Genomic DNA, 13,216 nt, shown 5'->3' with positions numbered 1-13,216 from the left:
GCCCAGCCGGGCGTGAGTTTATTTAAGGAATAATATAGAATACTGTTGATCCAAGAAGGATCAAAAATAAAAAGTGAGATAGGGTACAGTCCTGTACCTATCCCAAAAGGTTAGAGAAAACAGATCAAAGCAAGGGGGATAGAAGAAGGAAACAGGTTTTTCAGGCAGGAAATAATTCTTGAGCCAAGGGGTGACTTGCAAATACAATAGATAATTTCAACAAATTCACCTTGCAGTATAAACAATTTTAAATATACATGTTATATCATATGCTACACTGCATAGCGCGTCGACGTTTCGATCCCTAAAGGCTCATGATAAACTGGGATCATCATCAGGACAGTTTTATAATTAATACCTGCATTACAATTTGAAAGCCTGTAAAAAGAGGGGAAAAAAAAATAGAAACAGGTTTTGAGGCATACGCCAGGAACATTGAATTATACATAAGGGTGAACACTACGTCAAGGTGCAGGTGTTAAAACAGGCCACTCTCACATGTTTACTCGCTAGTCTCTGGCTAGTGTGAAAGTGATTTTTAAGAAAAATATTTTGAGTTAAGAAGACTGGAGTGAGAATTTCGGCGCAGTGAAAAACGGAAAAATTGTGTCATTCACATCCGTGTCGGTGATAGTCTACAGTGAGAAAAAGGCGCGGTGACTTGAACAAATTTTTTATATAAAAGACATTTGTGGTAGTGCTGGCGCTGTGTCCGAAAGGATCCAGAGGATTGGTATTACGGCGCGTGTTGCGTGGTGAATGTGCAGTGAATTGGTGATTTGAGGTGAGGAAGTTTCAGGGCAAGGAGGTCATGCTTTACCTTTCAGAATGTCTGACCCCGAGTTTAAGGGGAAAAGGGCTTGCGACTTTCTTATTGGTACAGATGCCTTGATGCTGTTTGGTAAAGAGGGGGGGGCCGAAATCCAGAGACAACTAGGGAATAAAGATCATTACCTGAGACTGGTATCCAATCCTACTAAGGACATCCAAGAAATAATACAAAAAATAACAACAGAAGCAGTCTCAGAAGGCTTTCTGACTAAGAAGGAATTTAATTACCTAAATGTAAAAAGTCCAAGAACACCGGTAATATACACCTTGCCAAAGATTCATAAAAATCTGAACGCCCCCCCAGGCCGTCCAATTGTGTCAGCCTGTGGCTCAATACTGGAACCCCTAGGAGCCTATGTCGATTTCTTTATCAAAGAATTTGTCCCCTCCACATTTTGCTATGTACGTGACTCCATGTCCATGATCAATTTGATTGAGCATCATCCCTTCAATCCATTGACTGACACTCTCTGCACTATGGACGTGGAGTCCTTATATACAAATATTCCACAAACAGCAGCCTTACTTGTTATACAGAGAACCCTAGACAGTCGCCCTCGGCCTCATGCCGTTCCGACATCGTTTATTTGCAAACTTCTAGAACTTTGTCTGACAAAAAACTTCTTTTCCTTTCAAGGCCTTTTCTATCAACAAATCAAGGGGACATCCATGGGGGCTATTTTTGCCCCAAACCTGGCCATACTGTTCATGGACGAAATTGAGAGACAGACAATTCTCGTGCCCTCCAAACCCTTCTTCTCCGGTGTCATCATGTGGCGACGGTACATCGATGACATCTTCATGATATGGAGACTAGACACCGATGTACTGTCCCAGTTCCTACACTGGATGAACAACAACTGTATGGGACTCCAATTCACCCTCACCTCTGACAAGAATTCAATAAATTTCCTGGACCTGACAATACTACACCAGGAGGGTGAGTTGTTTACAAAACTTTACAGAAAACCCACAGAGAGAAATACCCTGCTAAAATACACAAGCAATCACCCAAGGGCTTTGAGGGACTCTCTACCTTTCTCCCAATTCTTACGAATTAGGCGAAACTGCTCCCATAAGGAGGATTACTTCCGTGAGAGTACCATTCTGGCGAACAAGCTTAAAAATAGGGGCTACCCCAGAAAAATTGTCAAAACCGCTCTTAAAAGGGCTTGGTATCGCCCCCGTGAGACTCTACTCAAAATGGACAAAATAGCCTGTGTGACAACATTCTCTCCTGTCTCCAATAGCGTAAGAAAAATGATTCTAAAGCACTGGCCTATAATTAATGCAGGGATACTGAACCTAGAACGTCCTTTATTTGCATTCAAAAAGAGTAAAAATCTGAAGGACCACTTGGTTCGGGCAGCCCTTCCAAGCCCTACCAACTCATCCACTCTTGAATCAGCTTGGGGTCTGTCCCCCGTAGTTGGACACGTGAAATGTGGAGGTTGTACAGTATGTAACCTTACAATTGAGGGAAAAAGCTTTGTATTTGATAATGTCACCTTTAAATGCAACTCACTCACGAACTGCAATACAACCAACGTAATTTACCTGATTCAATGTCCTTGTAAGGAAAACTATGTTGGACAGACATCGCAGAAGATCAACACCAGGATATGCCAACACAGGAGCCGCATCAGATGTCTGACGCCTAACGCCCCATTGGTGGAACATTTCCAGGAACTCAATCACAGTGTGGATGATATGCGCTGGACTGTATTGAAGTCACTGAAACTCCCACCAAGAGGAGGAAGCATGTCCAATCTACTGAATAGGGAGGAGCTCAAATGCATAATACTGCTGGACTCTATCCGTAAAGGACTGAACCGCACAGAAGACTGGACTTCACTACTCTGAGTACATGGTAGTGGCTCCAACAATCAATCATTCTAAATGTCTGTTTCTCAACCATCGCAGTGTCCACTTTTTAATATTGTGAAGTACTGAACCAACCAATGTTTTAATAACACTGTCAGTCTAACAAATGTTTTAATAACACTGTCAGGTCAAATATGTTTCAATTGAGGGCATGCCTGGCCCCTTTCCACTCGCTGCATGTGCACAATAGTAATTCACCCTAGTCACCGCTCACTATTCACGTTTATTAAAATAACATCATGAAATTAATGGTGTACCACGTTGGCAATCACCACCCATTTCAATATGACTGTGTTACATTTATAATAATTGCGACGCTTCGCTTGAATAAACTACTGTCTTCATCTAAAACAATGCCCAAGATGTCTGCCGTTATATGAGATGTTTTCACCACCCATTTGTGCTTCGGCATTTTTCACCCTTCCAAGATGTCTGCCAAAACAGTTTCACTTGGAATTAGTCCGTCCTCCATTTTTATCCCCACTGGCCCAAAAGCACAGCCGACGAGCCATAGCAACACAGCGGACTTGCGCTGCCAGGAAGGGGTAGAAGTCCATTGAGCTTCACCCCAACCCGCCGTATCTCTGATCCAGTATCCAGGTAAGGCTATTCTGTTAAACTAGCCCAGCTAAGAACTCCGTTTTAAATGGAGCCTTCCCCTAACCCTATTAACACTTGTATTTCCCAGTAATCTCGAGTGAAGCCAACCTCAATACGGCGCATCCCGGATTCACGGACAATTTTCCCCCCCCTGAACGGCTACTCCAGATGTAGCTAGGTAAGCCTCGCCATTCCCGCCGGAAATTTCCAAAAGCCCCCTGCCCCGTAGGACGCGCTAACGGTAATGGAAATGTTTTTACCATGCAGCTTCCTGAAATCAGAAACCGGCTCGAACGATCTCCCCTCCGGTCTGAACATTCTTCAACTAAATGCGTCTACATTGTAGGACGCTAGGTAAGCACTACTCCCACCATTTATACTTGGTAAGACTCCTACCGCGAGTGGTGCGCTAACGGTATGACCTCCTCTTAATTTAGTATCCTGTTACCCGCACCAGCCGGAAAACTCTCCCGACCAACTAGAAGACCCCCAACTACATGCGCTTGCAATTTGCAACGCAAGGTAAGCCCCCACGATTATACCCTATTAAGCCCCACATGCCCTCTGATGGCTGTTTTATTAACTGCCCTCCCCTCTTTACCAAACAGCATCAAGGCATCTGTACCAATAAGAAAGTCGCAAGCCATTTTCCCCTTAAACTCGGGGTCAGACATTCTGAAAGGTAAAGCATGACCTCCTTGCCCTGAAACTTCCTCACCTCAAATCACCAATTCACTGCACATTCAACACGCGCCGTAATACCAATCCTCTGGATCCTTTCGGACACAGCGCCAGCACTACCACAAATGTCTTTTATATAAAAAATTTGTTCAAGTCACCGCGCCTTTTTCTCACTGTAGACTATCACCGACACGGATGTGAATGACACAATTTTCCCGTTTTTCACTGCGCCGAAATTCTCACTCCAGTCTTCTTAACTCAAAATATTTTTCTTAAAAATCACTTTCACACTAGCCAGAGACTAGCGAGTAAACATGTGAGAGTGGCCTGTTTTAACACCTGCACCTGTGCCTTGACGTAGTGTTCACCCTTATGTATAATTCAATGTTCCTGGCGTATGCCTCAAAACCTGTTTCTATTTTTTTCCCCCCCTCTTTTTACAGGTTTTCAAATTGTAATGCAGGTATTAATTATAAAACTGCCCTGATGATGATCCCAGTTTATCATGAGCCTTTAGGGATCGAAACGTCGACGCGCTATGCAGTGTAGCATATGATATAACATGTATATTTAAAATTGTTTATACTGCAAGGTGAATTTGTTGAAATTATCTACTGTATTTGCAAGTCACCCCTTGGCTCAAGAATTATTTCCTGCCTGAAAAACCTGTTTCCTTCTTCTATCCCCCTTGCTTTGATCTGTTTTCTCTAACCTTTTGGGATAGGTACAGGACTGTACCCTATCTCACTTTTTATTTTTGATCCTTCTTGGATCAACAGTATTCTATATTATTCCTTAAATAAACTCACGCCCGGCTGGGCGTTGAAACTATATAGTACTGATTGTAGTCTATATTATTATCCTCTCGCCCTACTGTAACTCCTTAGGACCCTTGTTCTCTGTAATAAAATCCAAGCAAACCACAGCACCGAGACCGCCCTCATCGCAGCCACCGACGACATCAGGTCCCTGCTCGCCAACGGGGAAACGGCTGCCCTCATCCTCCTGGACCTCTCAGCAGCCTTCGACACCGTCTGCCACCGCACCCTAGTACAGCGCCTCAGCAACACCGGAATCCAAGGAGCGGCCCTGGAGTGGATCATCTCATTCCTCGCCGGAAGAACCCAGAGAGTTTGCCTCCCCCCGTTCCAATCCGTGGCCACCGAAGTCATCTGCGGCGTCCCGCAAGGATCCTCACTCAGCCCCACCCTCTTCAACGTCTACATGAGCCCTTTTGCAGCCATCGCCCGCCAACACAACCTCAAATTCATCTCCTACGCTGACGACACCCAGCTGATCCTCTCCCTCACCAACGACCCCGCCACCACCAAAGCCAACATCCAGAAAGGAATGAGAGACGTCGCCGAATGGATGAAGATCAGCCGTCTGAAACTGAACTTAGACTGAAGTCCTCATCCTCCATATCCCTCCGCCTGGGACGACTCCTGGAGGCCCCCTGCCCTGGGCAGCGCACCCAAACCAACGGACCACGCACACAACCTGGGCTTCATCCTGGACTCCTCCCTCACGATGACCACGCAAGTGAACGCCGTCTCATCATCCTGCTTCAACACCCTGCGCATGCTCCGAAAGATCTTCCGATGGATCCCCACCGAAACCAGGAAGACGGTCATCCAGGCCCTCGTCACCAGCCGTCTGTACTACAGGAACACCATCTATGCTGGAACCACAGCCAAACTCCAGAAAACACTCCAGCGCATTCAGAACGCCTCAGCATGACTCATCCTGGACATCCCTCGCCGCAGCCACATCTCCGCCCACCTGAAAGACCTGCACTGGCTCCCCGTCAACAAGAGGATCACGTTCAGACTCCTCACCCACGCACACAAGGCTCTCCACAACATGGGCCCGAAGTACTTCAACAGCCGCCTCACTTTCTACACACCCACCCGCCAGCTCCGATCCGCCAGCCTCGCCCTCGCCACCGTCCCACGATTTCGGAAATCCACAGTCGGAGGAAGATCCTTCTCCTACCTGGCAGCCAAGACATGGAACTCCCTCCCCACTCACCTACGGCTAACCCTGGATCATCTCTCCTTCAGGAAACAACTCAAGAGCTGGCTGTTCGAGCAGTAGCGACCCCCCCTCTCCTCAGCGCCTTGAGACCCTTACGGGTGAGTAGCGCGCTATACAAATTCTGTGATTTAATGTTTTTAGATAAGCAGAGTTTATGCCTTTTGGAATTTGGAGGTTTTTGTTTGGTTTATTTTTTATGGAGGGCTCCTCGCCAAAGGGTCTCAGATGGGGATTGCAAAGTGTTGTTTTGTTCCAATATGCTTAACGAAAGAGAACGTTATGATTGAATAATCCAAATGTTTAGAACAGGGAGGCCACCATGGAAGCTAGATGAGAACTTGGTTTGCTTGTGTCTTTATGTTTTCAGTATAAATTGCAATGAATTAGCTACATTTAGTGTGGGTGTAAATCAGGGAGGAAAGTGATGGTGGTAGTACCTCTTGAAGAAAGGATTTCTTTTGAAAGAAGCAGAATAATAGCCAGAGATAAGGATTGCAGGTAGCTGTTTTATTTGGTGTTATTTATCCTCTCGTGTAGTTCCTTAGGGTGTTGCAGCTTAACTGAAAGTGGCTGTGTTCTGTTCTTTTGTGTATAAAATGTGAATGTAATTGAAAATAGATGTTTAGGGGGTTAATGAGAGCTCCTTCAGACTACTCAGTTGGCGAAGAGCGTATTGTATTGTGAGAGTTGATAAGCACAAGCCAAAGGGGTGTAAATGTTAAAAAAGTCATTACTTGCACAATGGCACCTTTAATCATCAGTACCATAACATTATATCAAACCATAAAAATTGCAAATGCTCCAAAGAAACTCACGAGTACTCCCTGCTCCCTGCTATGTATCATAAAATAGACATTGAAATTCTCAAATAAAACAATCACAACATCATCCTGCTTATTGCTTTAGTGTTGTTGCGTGGCCAGAGGATGGGAGTGAGTGCAGAACTCAGAAACTATTATTCCTGTTAGTCAGTAGGCGCTTGTGCTAGAGATTGACTTGGATCAACAAAATGTGTCACCTTGTCTCAATAGGTTCTAGTTGGTTGGGTTAGAATTGTTATGTTATGTTATGTTAGGTCCATTTGTATGGCACTGGAGCTGGAACATAAGCTGGACGGAGCTCCTAGTTGAATAGCCAGATCTTCAGTTTCAGAAGTTGAGTTGCGGAGGAGCTGTCCAGATGTGTTGAGAAAGTGCATTTCTGGCCTTGGTGGCAATCAAAGAGAAGGAGTGCCCTCCTTACGTACTTCTGCGGATGCGAGGAACTCTTGCTAGGGTGAGAGAGGTTGAGTGTAGCTCTCTGGATGGATGTTAAAGTAAGTGTAAGTCGGTAGTTGAGGTATGCTGGTCCGGTGTTGTGAAGGGCTTTACAGGCATCGATGAGCAGTTTGAATTGACAAAGTATCTGGATGGGTAACCAGTGTATCTCATTGAGGATGGGAGTGATGTGAATGATGTCTAGGATGAGTCTTGTGACTGTGTTTTCAATGATCTGGAGTCTTTGTGTGAGCTGGTTGGAGATGCTGCTGTGGAATGCATTGCTGCAGTCAGGTCTGTTGGTTATGAGGGCCTGGGTGACCGTGCGTCTCGTGCATGGGGAGCCATTTGAAAATCTTGCGAAGCATTCTGAGAATGAAGCAGCATGGTGCAGTCACAGTATAAACCTGTATAAACCTGTTTATTCATCGTCAGTTTGTTGTCTAGGATGATGCAGAGGTTTCTGATGTGGTCAGTGGGAGTCGGCTTGTATCCTAGTTTGGATGGCCCCCAGGTGCAGCCCCACGAGGAAGCCCTAGTTTCCAAAGGTCAAGGTCTACGTTTTTTCAGTGTTGAGTTTTAGGCAGTTCTCCCTTATCCAGTTTGCCAAGTTGGTCATGCAGGACATTTAAGTCAATCCTCATGGTATTGTCCTCATCAGTGAGGGAGGATAAGCAGTGTGTAATCGGCGTAGGAGACAATGTTGATGCCATGGGATCTTATGGACGAGGGGTGCCATGTACAGTTTGAAAAAGGTTGGGCTGAAGGAGGATCCCTGGTTGACTCCACAGACAAGCTTCATAGGTTCAGAGATGTATGAGGGGGATTCTGACTCCTTGAGTTATGTTGGAGTGAACAAGTCGATACATCTCAGGGTGGGGCCTTGATTTCCTGAGTCCCGGAGTCTAGCGATGAGGGCAGGATGGGATACTGTATCGAAGGCCACCGAGAGGCCAAGGAGGATGAGAGCAGCAATATCACCTCTGTCAATGATGGACTAATTGTCATCTGTTGCTGCCAGGAGGGCAGTTTCTGTTCTGTGGTTGGTGCTAAACTCTGACTTGGTGTAGTCCAGGAGGTGGTGCTAAACGGTAGGATGAATTCCTGTTGATTTCTTTCTCCATTTCCTTGTACAGGAATAGAAGGAGCAAGATGAGTCAGTAGTTGCTGTGTTCTTTGGGTCTGCTGTGGTTTTCTTCAGGAGTGCAGTGGCTTCTGTATGTTTCCAGCTATCCAAGACGGTTCCGCTAAGGATGGAAGAGTTGATGATGGTGGTGAGGTTGGTGTTGCTCAATGTTCCCAGCTTGTAAATGTGGTGAGGGCAGGAGTCTGTGAGGGACCCTGAATGGATGGTCTTCATTATTCCAGTGTTGTCTTCTGAATTTGAGGGGGCTCCAGTTCGTTAGGTGATGGGTGTTCTTGGTGGTGGTGGGTGGTTGCATGATGATCCCTTCTATGTTTTTTTGGGGTGCGATGTTAGAGTAGATCTTGAGAATGTTGTTGTGGAAGAAGTCAGAGAGGTCGTTGCAGAGGTCCTGTGAGGGGGCAATGGTGTTGGTGGCTGCTGCTGGATTGGTGAAATCTCTTAACGATGTTGAGGAGTACTTTGCAGGAGTTAGAGCAGGATTCTAGTCCCAGAACAAGGGCTGCTTTCCTGGCTTCTTTGATCTCGGTGAGATACTTTCTAAGTGCAGATCTACAAGCCTCTATAGAGGTGTTATCTCAGCTGTTTCTCCATCATATTTAGTGGTTTCCAGTAGCGCTTGGAGTCTCTAAGATCTTCTGTGACCAACGTGCTTGAGGATTAGCTCTTGTTTGTGCAATTTTCTTTAGGGCAGCCAATGTGTTAGTGGAGTCTGAGACCCAGTTGTTGTATGCGGTTCGGCTGTTCTGTAGGTTTCCGGTGAGGATAGACTGGTTAGAACTGAGAGTAGGGATGCAGTTTGCGTTGCAATGTTATTCCAGTTTCATCTGATGTTGATGGCTGGCTTCAGTTGCATTGATGTGGAAGTGTACAATGGTGTGGTCTGTTCACTTGAGCAGGGTAAAATGGCTGAGGGTGATCTTGTTGAGGGCTGTGAAGACAGGTTATATGTTGCGCCCTGTGTTGAGTCTTGCCCGGGCGAACTGTGGGAGTCTGATGTTGAAACTCTCTAGAAAGGGGGTGGTGTTGTGGCAGCAAGAACTTGTTGGATCTGATGGCGTTGGGAGTGATGTAGCCAGTAAGGAGACTACTGAAGGTGATGTGTGGTCCTGGAAGCTGGTAGACGAGGGTGCTTGAGATGGTCATGGTGTGGCTGATTTGTGGTGTCCAATGAACGTGGCAGCTCCTCTGTTGTTTTTACTGAAGTCTATGCCTTCATCTTGAAAGGTTGGAAGGAAGACAGGAAATGATCTCTCTATTCTGTGCCCCAGTATCCGAATTCGGCTGACTGCTGGTGGCGGCTGCAGGAGATCGGAGTTGCTTTTTACAACTTTAACTTAGAATATCAGCCCCCAAAGGGTGCTACTGGGAGGATTAGATGTGTCATCTGCCCTGCTGTTTTAGAAGGGCAGACTGTTTAGGCAGGAGCCATAGAAGGGATGAAGAAATGGGGGTACAGATATTTCTACTCCTATCTTTTAATTGGCTGCTGCTGGGTGAGTTAGAAGCCACTTCAAACACTTTTTTCATGTGTCATTGATTCTGATTGGGTGCAGAGGGATTAACAGTAAATAACTTTAGTAACTCATGTTCTGGTGCCATTGTAGGTTTGTTCCTCCAGCTTGGAGTTATGAATGTGATGAGGATTTGGTAAGTTTCATAGCTGCTGAAGTTCTGAATGAAGATGAGAATCTTGGCTGCATGAAGCAATATGTTGACAGCATCAACGTCTCTTCTTTTCAGGTAAGCTCCCTGACAATGGAGAGTTTTAATGTTGCTTCACAGTGGTTTTCAAACAGTTTTTGATTTGCTCAATATCACAAAACCTGGTCAGGTGGAATAGAGGCAATTAGAACTTTCTCTGCGGGTTCCACAATTGTCAGGTTGTTCCAAGCAATAGTGAATGAGGTATGCAACGTTGTAGTCACCCACCCCGAAACGTCCAAACGTACTCCTACCACAAACACACCATGGTACACTCCCTAAACCATTTCCCTGTCTTGCAGATCGAATCCATTGCTGTACCATATCTCCTGTTGCCATCCAAGAATTGTTTACATTCTTTCAAAGATTGCCCCTTCCAGCTTGGAAAGCTTCCATGTTCGCTAAGAACTTCTAAAATGGACATAGCGCTTTACATGAAAATGGCTGCTAGCACTTCAGCACCTCTGATGAGAGGGAGCCACACTCCACTGTAAGCCATACCCCACTCTGTCCCTTTAGCATATTACTGCTGAAATATACCCAGGCAGCTTGTACTTAGTAGCCTCTTACATGTGTCCCATGACTGTAGGGCACACAGCACTGCACTTCTATTGAAGCATCTTAACCACACCTCAGCAAACTGAAACATAACCAACTAAGGTATCTCACCCCACTAAGACATGTCTAAGCATCTATGGAAACCACATCACATTCAGGTACAGAGGCATTGTGAACCTCCTGCTTTAGCAGCTACAGCGGTTGGGATCTTTGTGGGCCTCTTCTATCTGCAACTAGGCAGACAAAAGTTCACAATTAACACAATAAAGGAATACCAGTGTGGAAGTGGAACCCTGAACCCCAAAGTTCAGGACACACCAAATTTCAGAACACACAAAAGGTACCTCTGCTAGTCCACATCAGGGTTGATCTTGTGTTAAAAGCACCCTCCGCAAAATCAGAGCCAACATAAATTTAGCAGAGTAATAAATAAGTGACTGGGACCACTCAATAACTGAGTTTTAGATCAACGAAAAAGCTAAAAAGGTTAATTACTGAATCTTAAAAATCAATTGGTACAGAGTAATGCAAAATATGCCATGAAGCCTCAAATGAAAAAAATACATAGGGCCCGATTTAAATTTATGGGGATGGGTTACTCCATCCCAACGGTGACATATATTCCGTCCGCCAAAATATAAACAGCATATATCCTATGGGATTTATATTTTGGCGGATTATGGGATTTTGATTTCAGCAAGCAGGATTTCTACCTTTTTTTAATTTTTTTATTGAAGTTCATGGTGCATTTGACAAAGCAGTTAATTAATCACAAGCAAGGTATAAGAACATCTGATACAATTAAATGATCACTCAAATATAAACAGCTAAAAACACATTACATGACGTGGGGATAAAATGCAGAAGATCTACCAATAAATATAACAATACAGTACATATCAAGTTCTTATTCTGTCCTCCAGCCATTTCTTAACCGGGGCCCATAGTCGTCTTCCCATCTCTTGTTTTTTAGCAAGCGGGATTTCTATCACCGTTGTGATGGGGTAACCTGTCTGCCGAAATCTAAATTGGGCCCTCAGTTATACATTTTATTTACTCTAAGTTGATTTACCAAATGAACAGCAACATCAATAAGAAATTGTACAGCATCACTAGGGGAACAGGAGAGTCTTCTAAAATCTGTCTCCAAAGGGTTCTTGTAAACAATTCTTGCATACAAAATAACGGAAAAGCGCAGTTTCAGCATGGCATGTTTAAAGATAACCGCTATTGAGCAAATGAAAGTGTGTAGAGTCAGTACTAAGCTTATAACAATAACCCATTTCTAAATCTTTGGTGTCAAATTGTCATAGGAAATTCAACTAATATGCAACAGTTCTAAACAAAGGGCTATATACTGCTAAAAGAGTGCTCAGGAGCATCGGAACATTCACAGTTCATTTACAATACATGCACACTAGAAACAATCCATTACATCCTTTCGTCGTTTGCTTTGCAGAGCTGTGGAAGGAAAATGACTAGATGATGTCTTCCGGCTATTCTCTGCAGAACCTATGAGGAGAGAAGCAGCGCAGGGGAATGAGATGGGAGGGGGACACACAGGAGTGAGATGAACAGCATCAAAACAGCTTCTATCGTAACGACAAATGTCGTTTTCAGCAAAATGTGTGATCATTGAAATACTCTAATAAGCACAGTTCAATACATTATGTTAAACGTATTTCTAGTGCATTCATAGTCATTTTATTTTACACTAGTGAATCCATTATTAACACATTTGTCAGCAACATTTATGTTTACGAAAATTTGAATCTGAAAAAAACACTGTGACCCCAGCATGAATAGATGAACAAGTGGCAGCAAAGAGGAAGGAAGATAGGTGGATAGAAACAGGAAGGAATAAATGAATATCGAACGGATGGAGGAATAACTGGTGATGAATGAGAGGGGGAAGGGACCAGTGAATGGATACAGTGGATGTACAAGTGAAAGAATGGCGGTGTACATGGGAATATGATGGATGGATGAGCAAGTCTTGGGTGTGTGGATGCATGCATAGATGATTTGTAAATGGATGGATGGACTAGCTAATGGATAGAATGGGGGAAGAGTGAATGATGGATGGATGACAAGAATGTTAAGGTGAAATGGTAGATCTCAGCAGGTGGATTGTATAGTGCACGCTGAATGGATAGATGCTTGCATAGAAGGGACAAGGTAGCTCTTCTATGCTGGGATAGGCCCAACCTGCTTGGTGCCATCAGAGCTCTGGTTCAAAGTGGGGGTATTTCAATTTTCTGGCTACCCCGGTTTCAATCACGTGTATTTATGTGGGGCCTTGCAATGATTACTGTATTTTTGACACTATTTCTCATCTTTTAGGATGAGTGCGGTGTGTTTTGTTTGACAGACAACGATGATGACACGTACTGGGGGAGCAGTGGGTACGCGGAGGACCAATGGATCCGTCTCCACATGAAGAAGGGGACAGTCGTCAAGTGAGTCACTGTACTTTGGAAATGACCCAGTGCCTCAACGTTCTGGCATCCGACCATTCCGT

The 13,216-nt window shown here is 44.7% G+C and overlaps 1 protein-coding gene across 1 annotated transcript in view; it reads left to right on the top strand.

The window, feature by feature from the left end:
• LOC147746889 (E3 ubiquitin-protein ligase HECTD3-like) overlaps positions 1 to 13,216 on the top strand; it is a 523,212-nt gene that overhangs the window by 82,111 nt on the left and 427,885 nt on the right. Inside the window, exons 4-5 of the mRNA XM_086952298.1 lie at positions 10,041 to 10,176; positions 13,039 to 13,154. Coding sequence (XP_086808424.1) covers positions 10,041 to 10,176; positions 13,039 to 13,154 — 252 coding nt within the window. The remainder of the gene's footprint in view (positions 1 to 10,040; positions 10,177 to 13,038; positions 13,155 to 13,216) is intronic.

This window comes from Lissotriton vulgaris, chromosome 1_1 (assembly GCF_964263255.1).
Source record: "Lissotriton vulgaris chromosome 1_1, aLisVul1.2, whole genome shotgun sequence".
In the NCBI taxonomy this organism is placed as follows: domain Eukaryota; kingdom Metazoa; phylum Chordata; class Amphibia; order Caudata; family Salamandridae; genus Lissotriton; species Lissotriton vulgaris.
The sequence above is the reverse complement of the archived record's forward strand: the minus strand, read 5'-3'. Positions and strand labels throughout refer to the sequence as shown.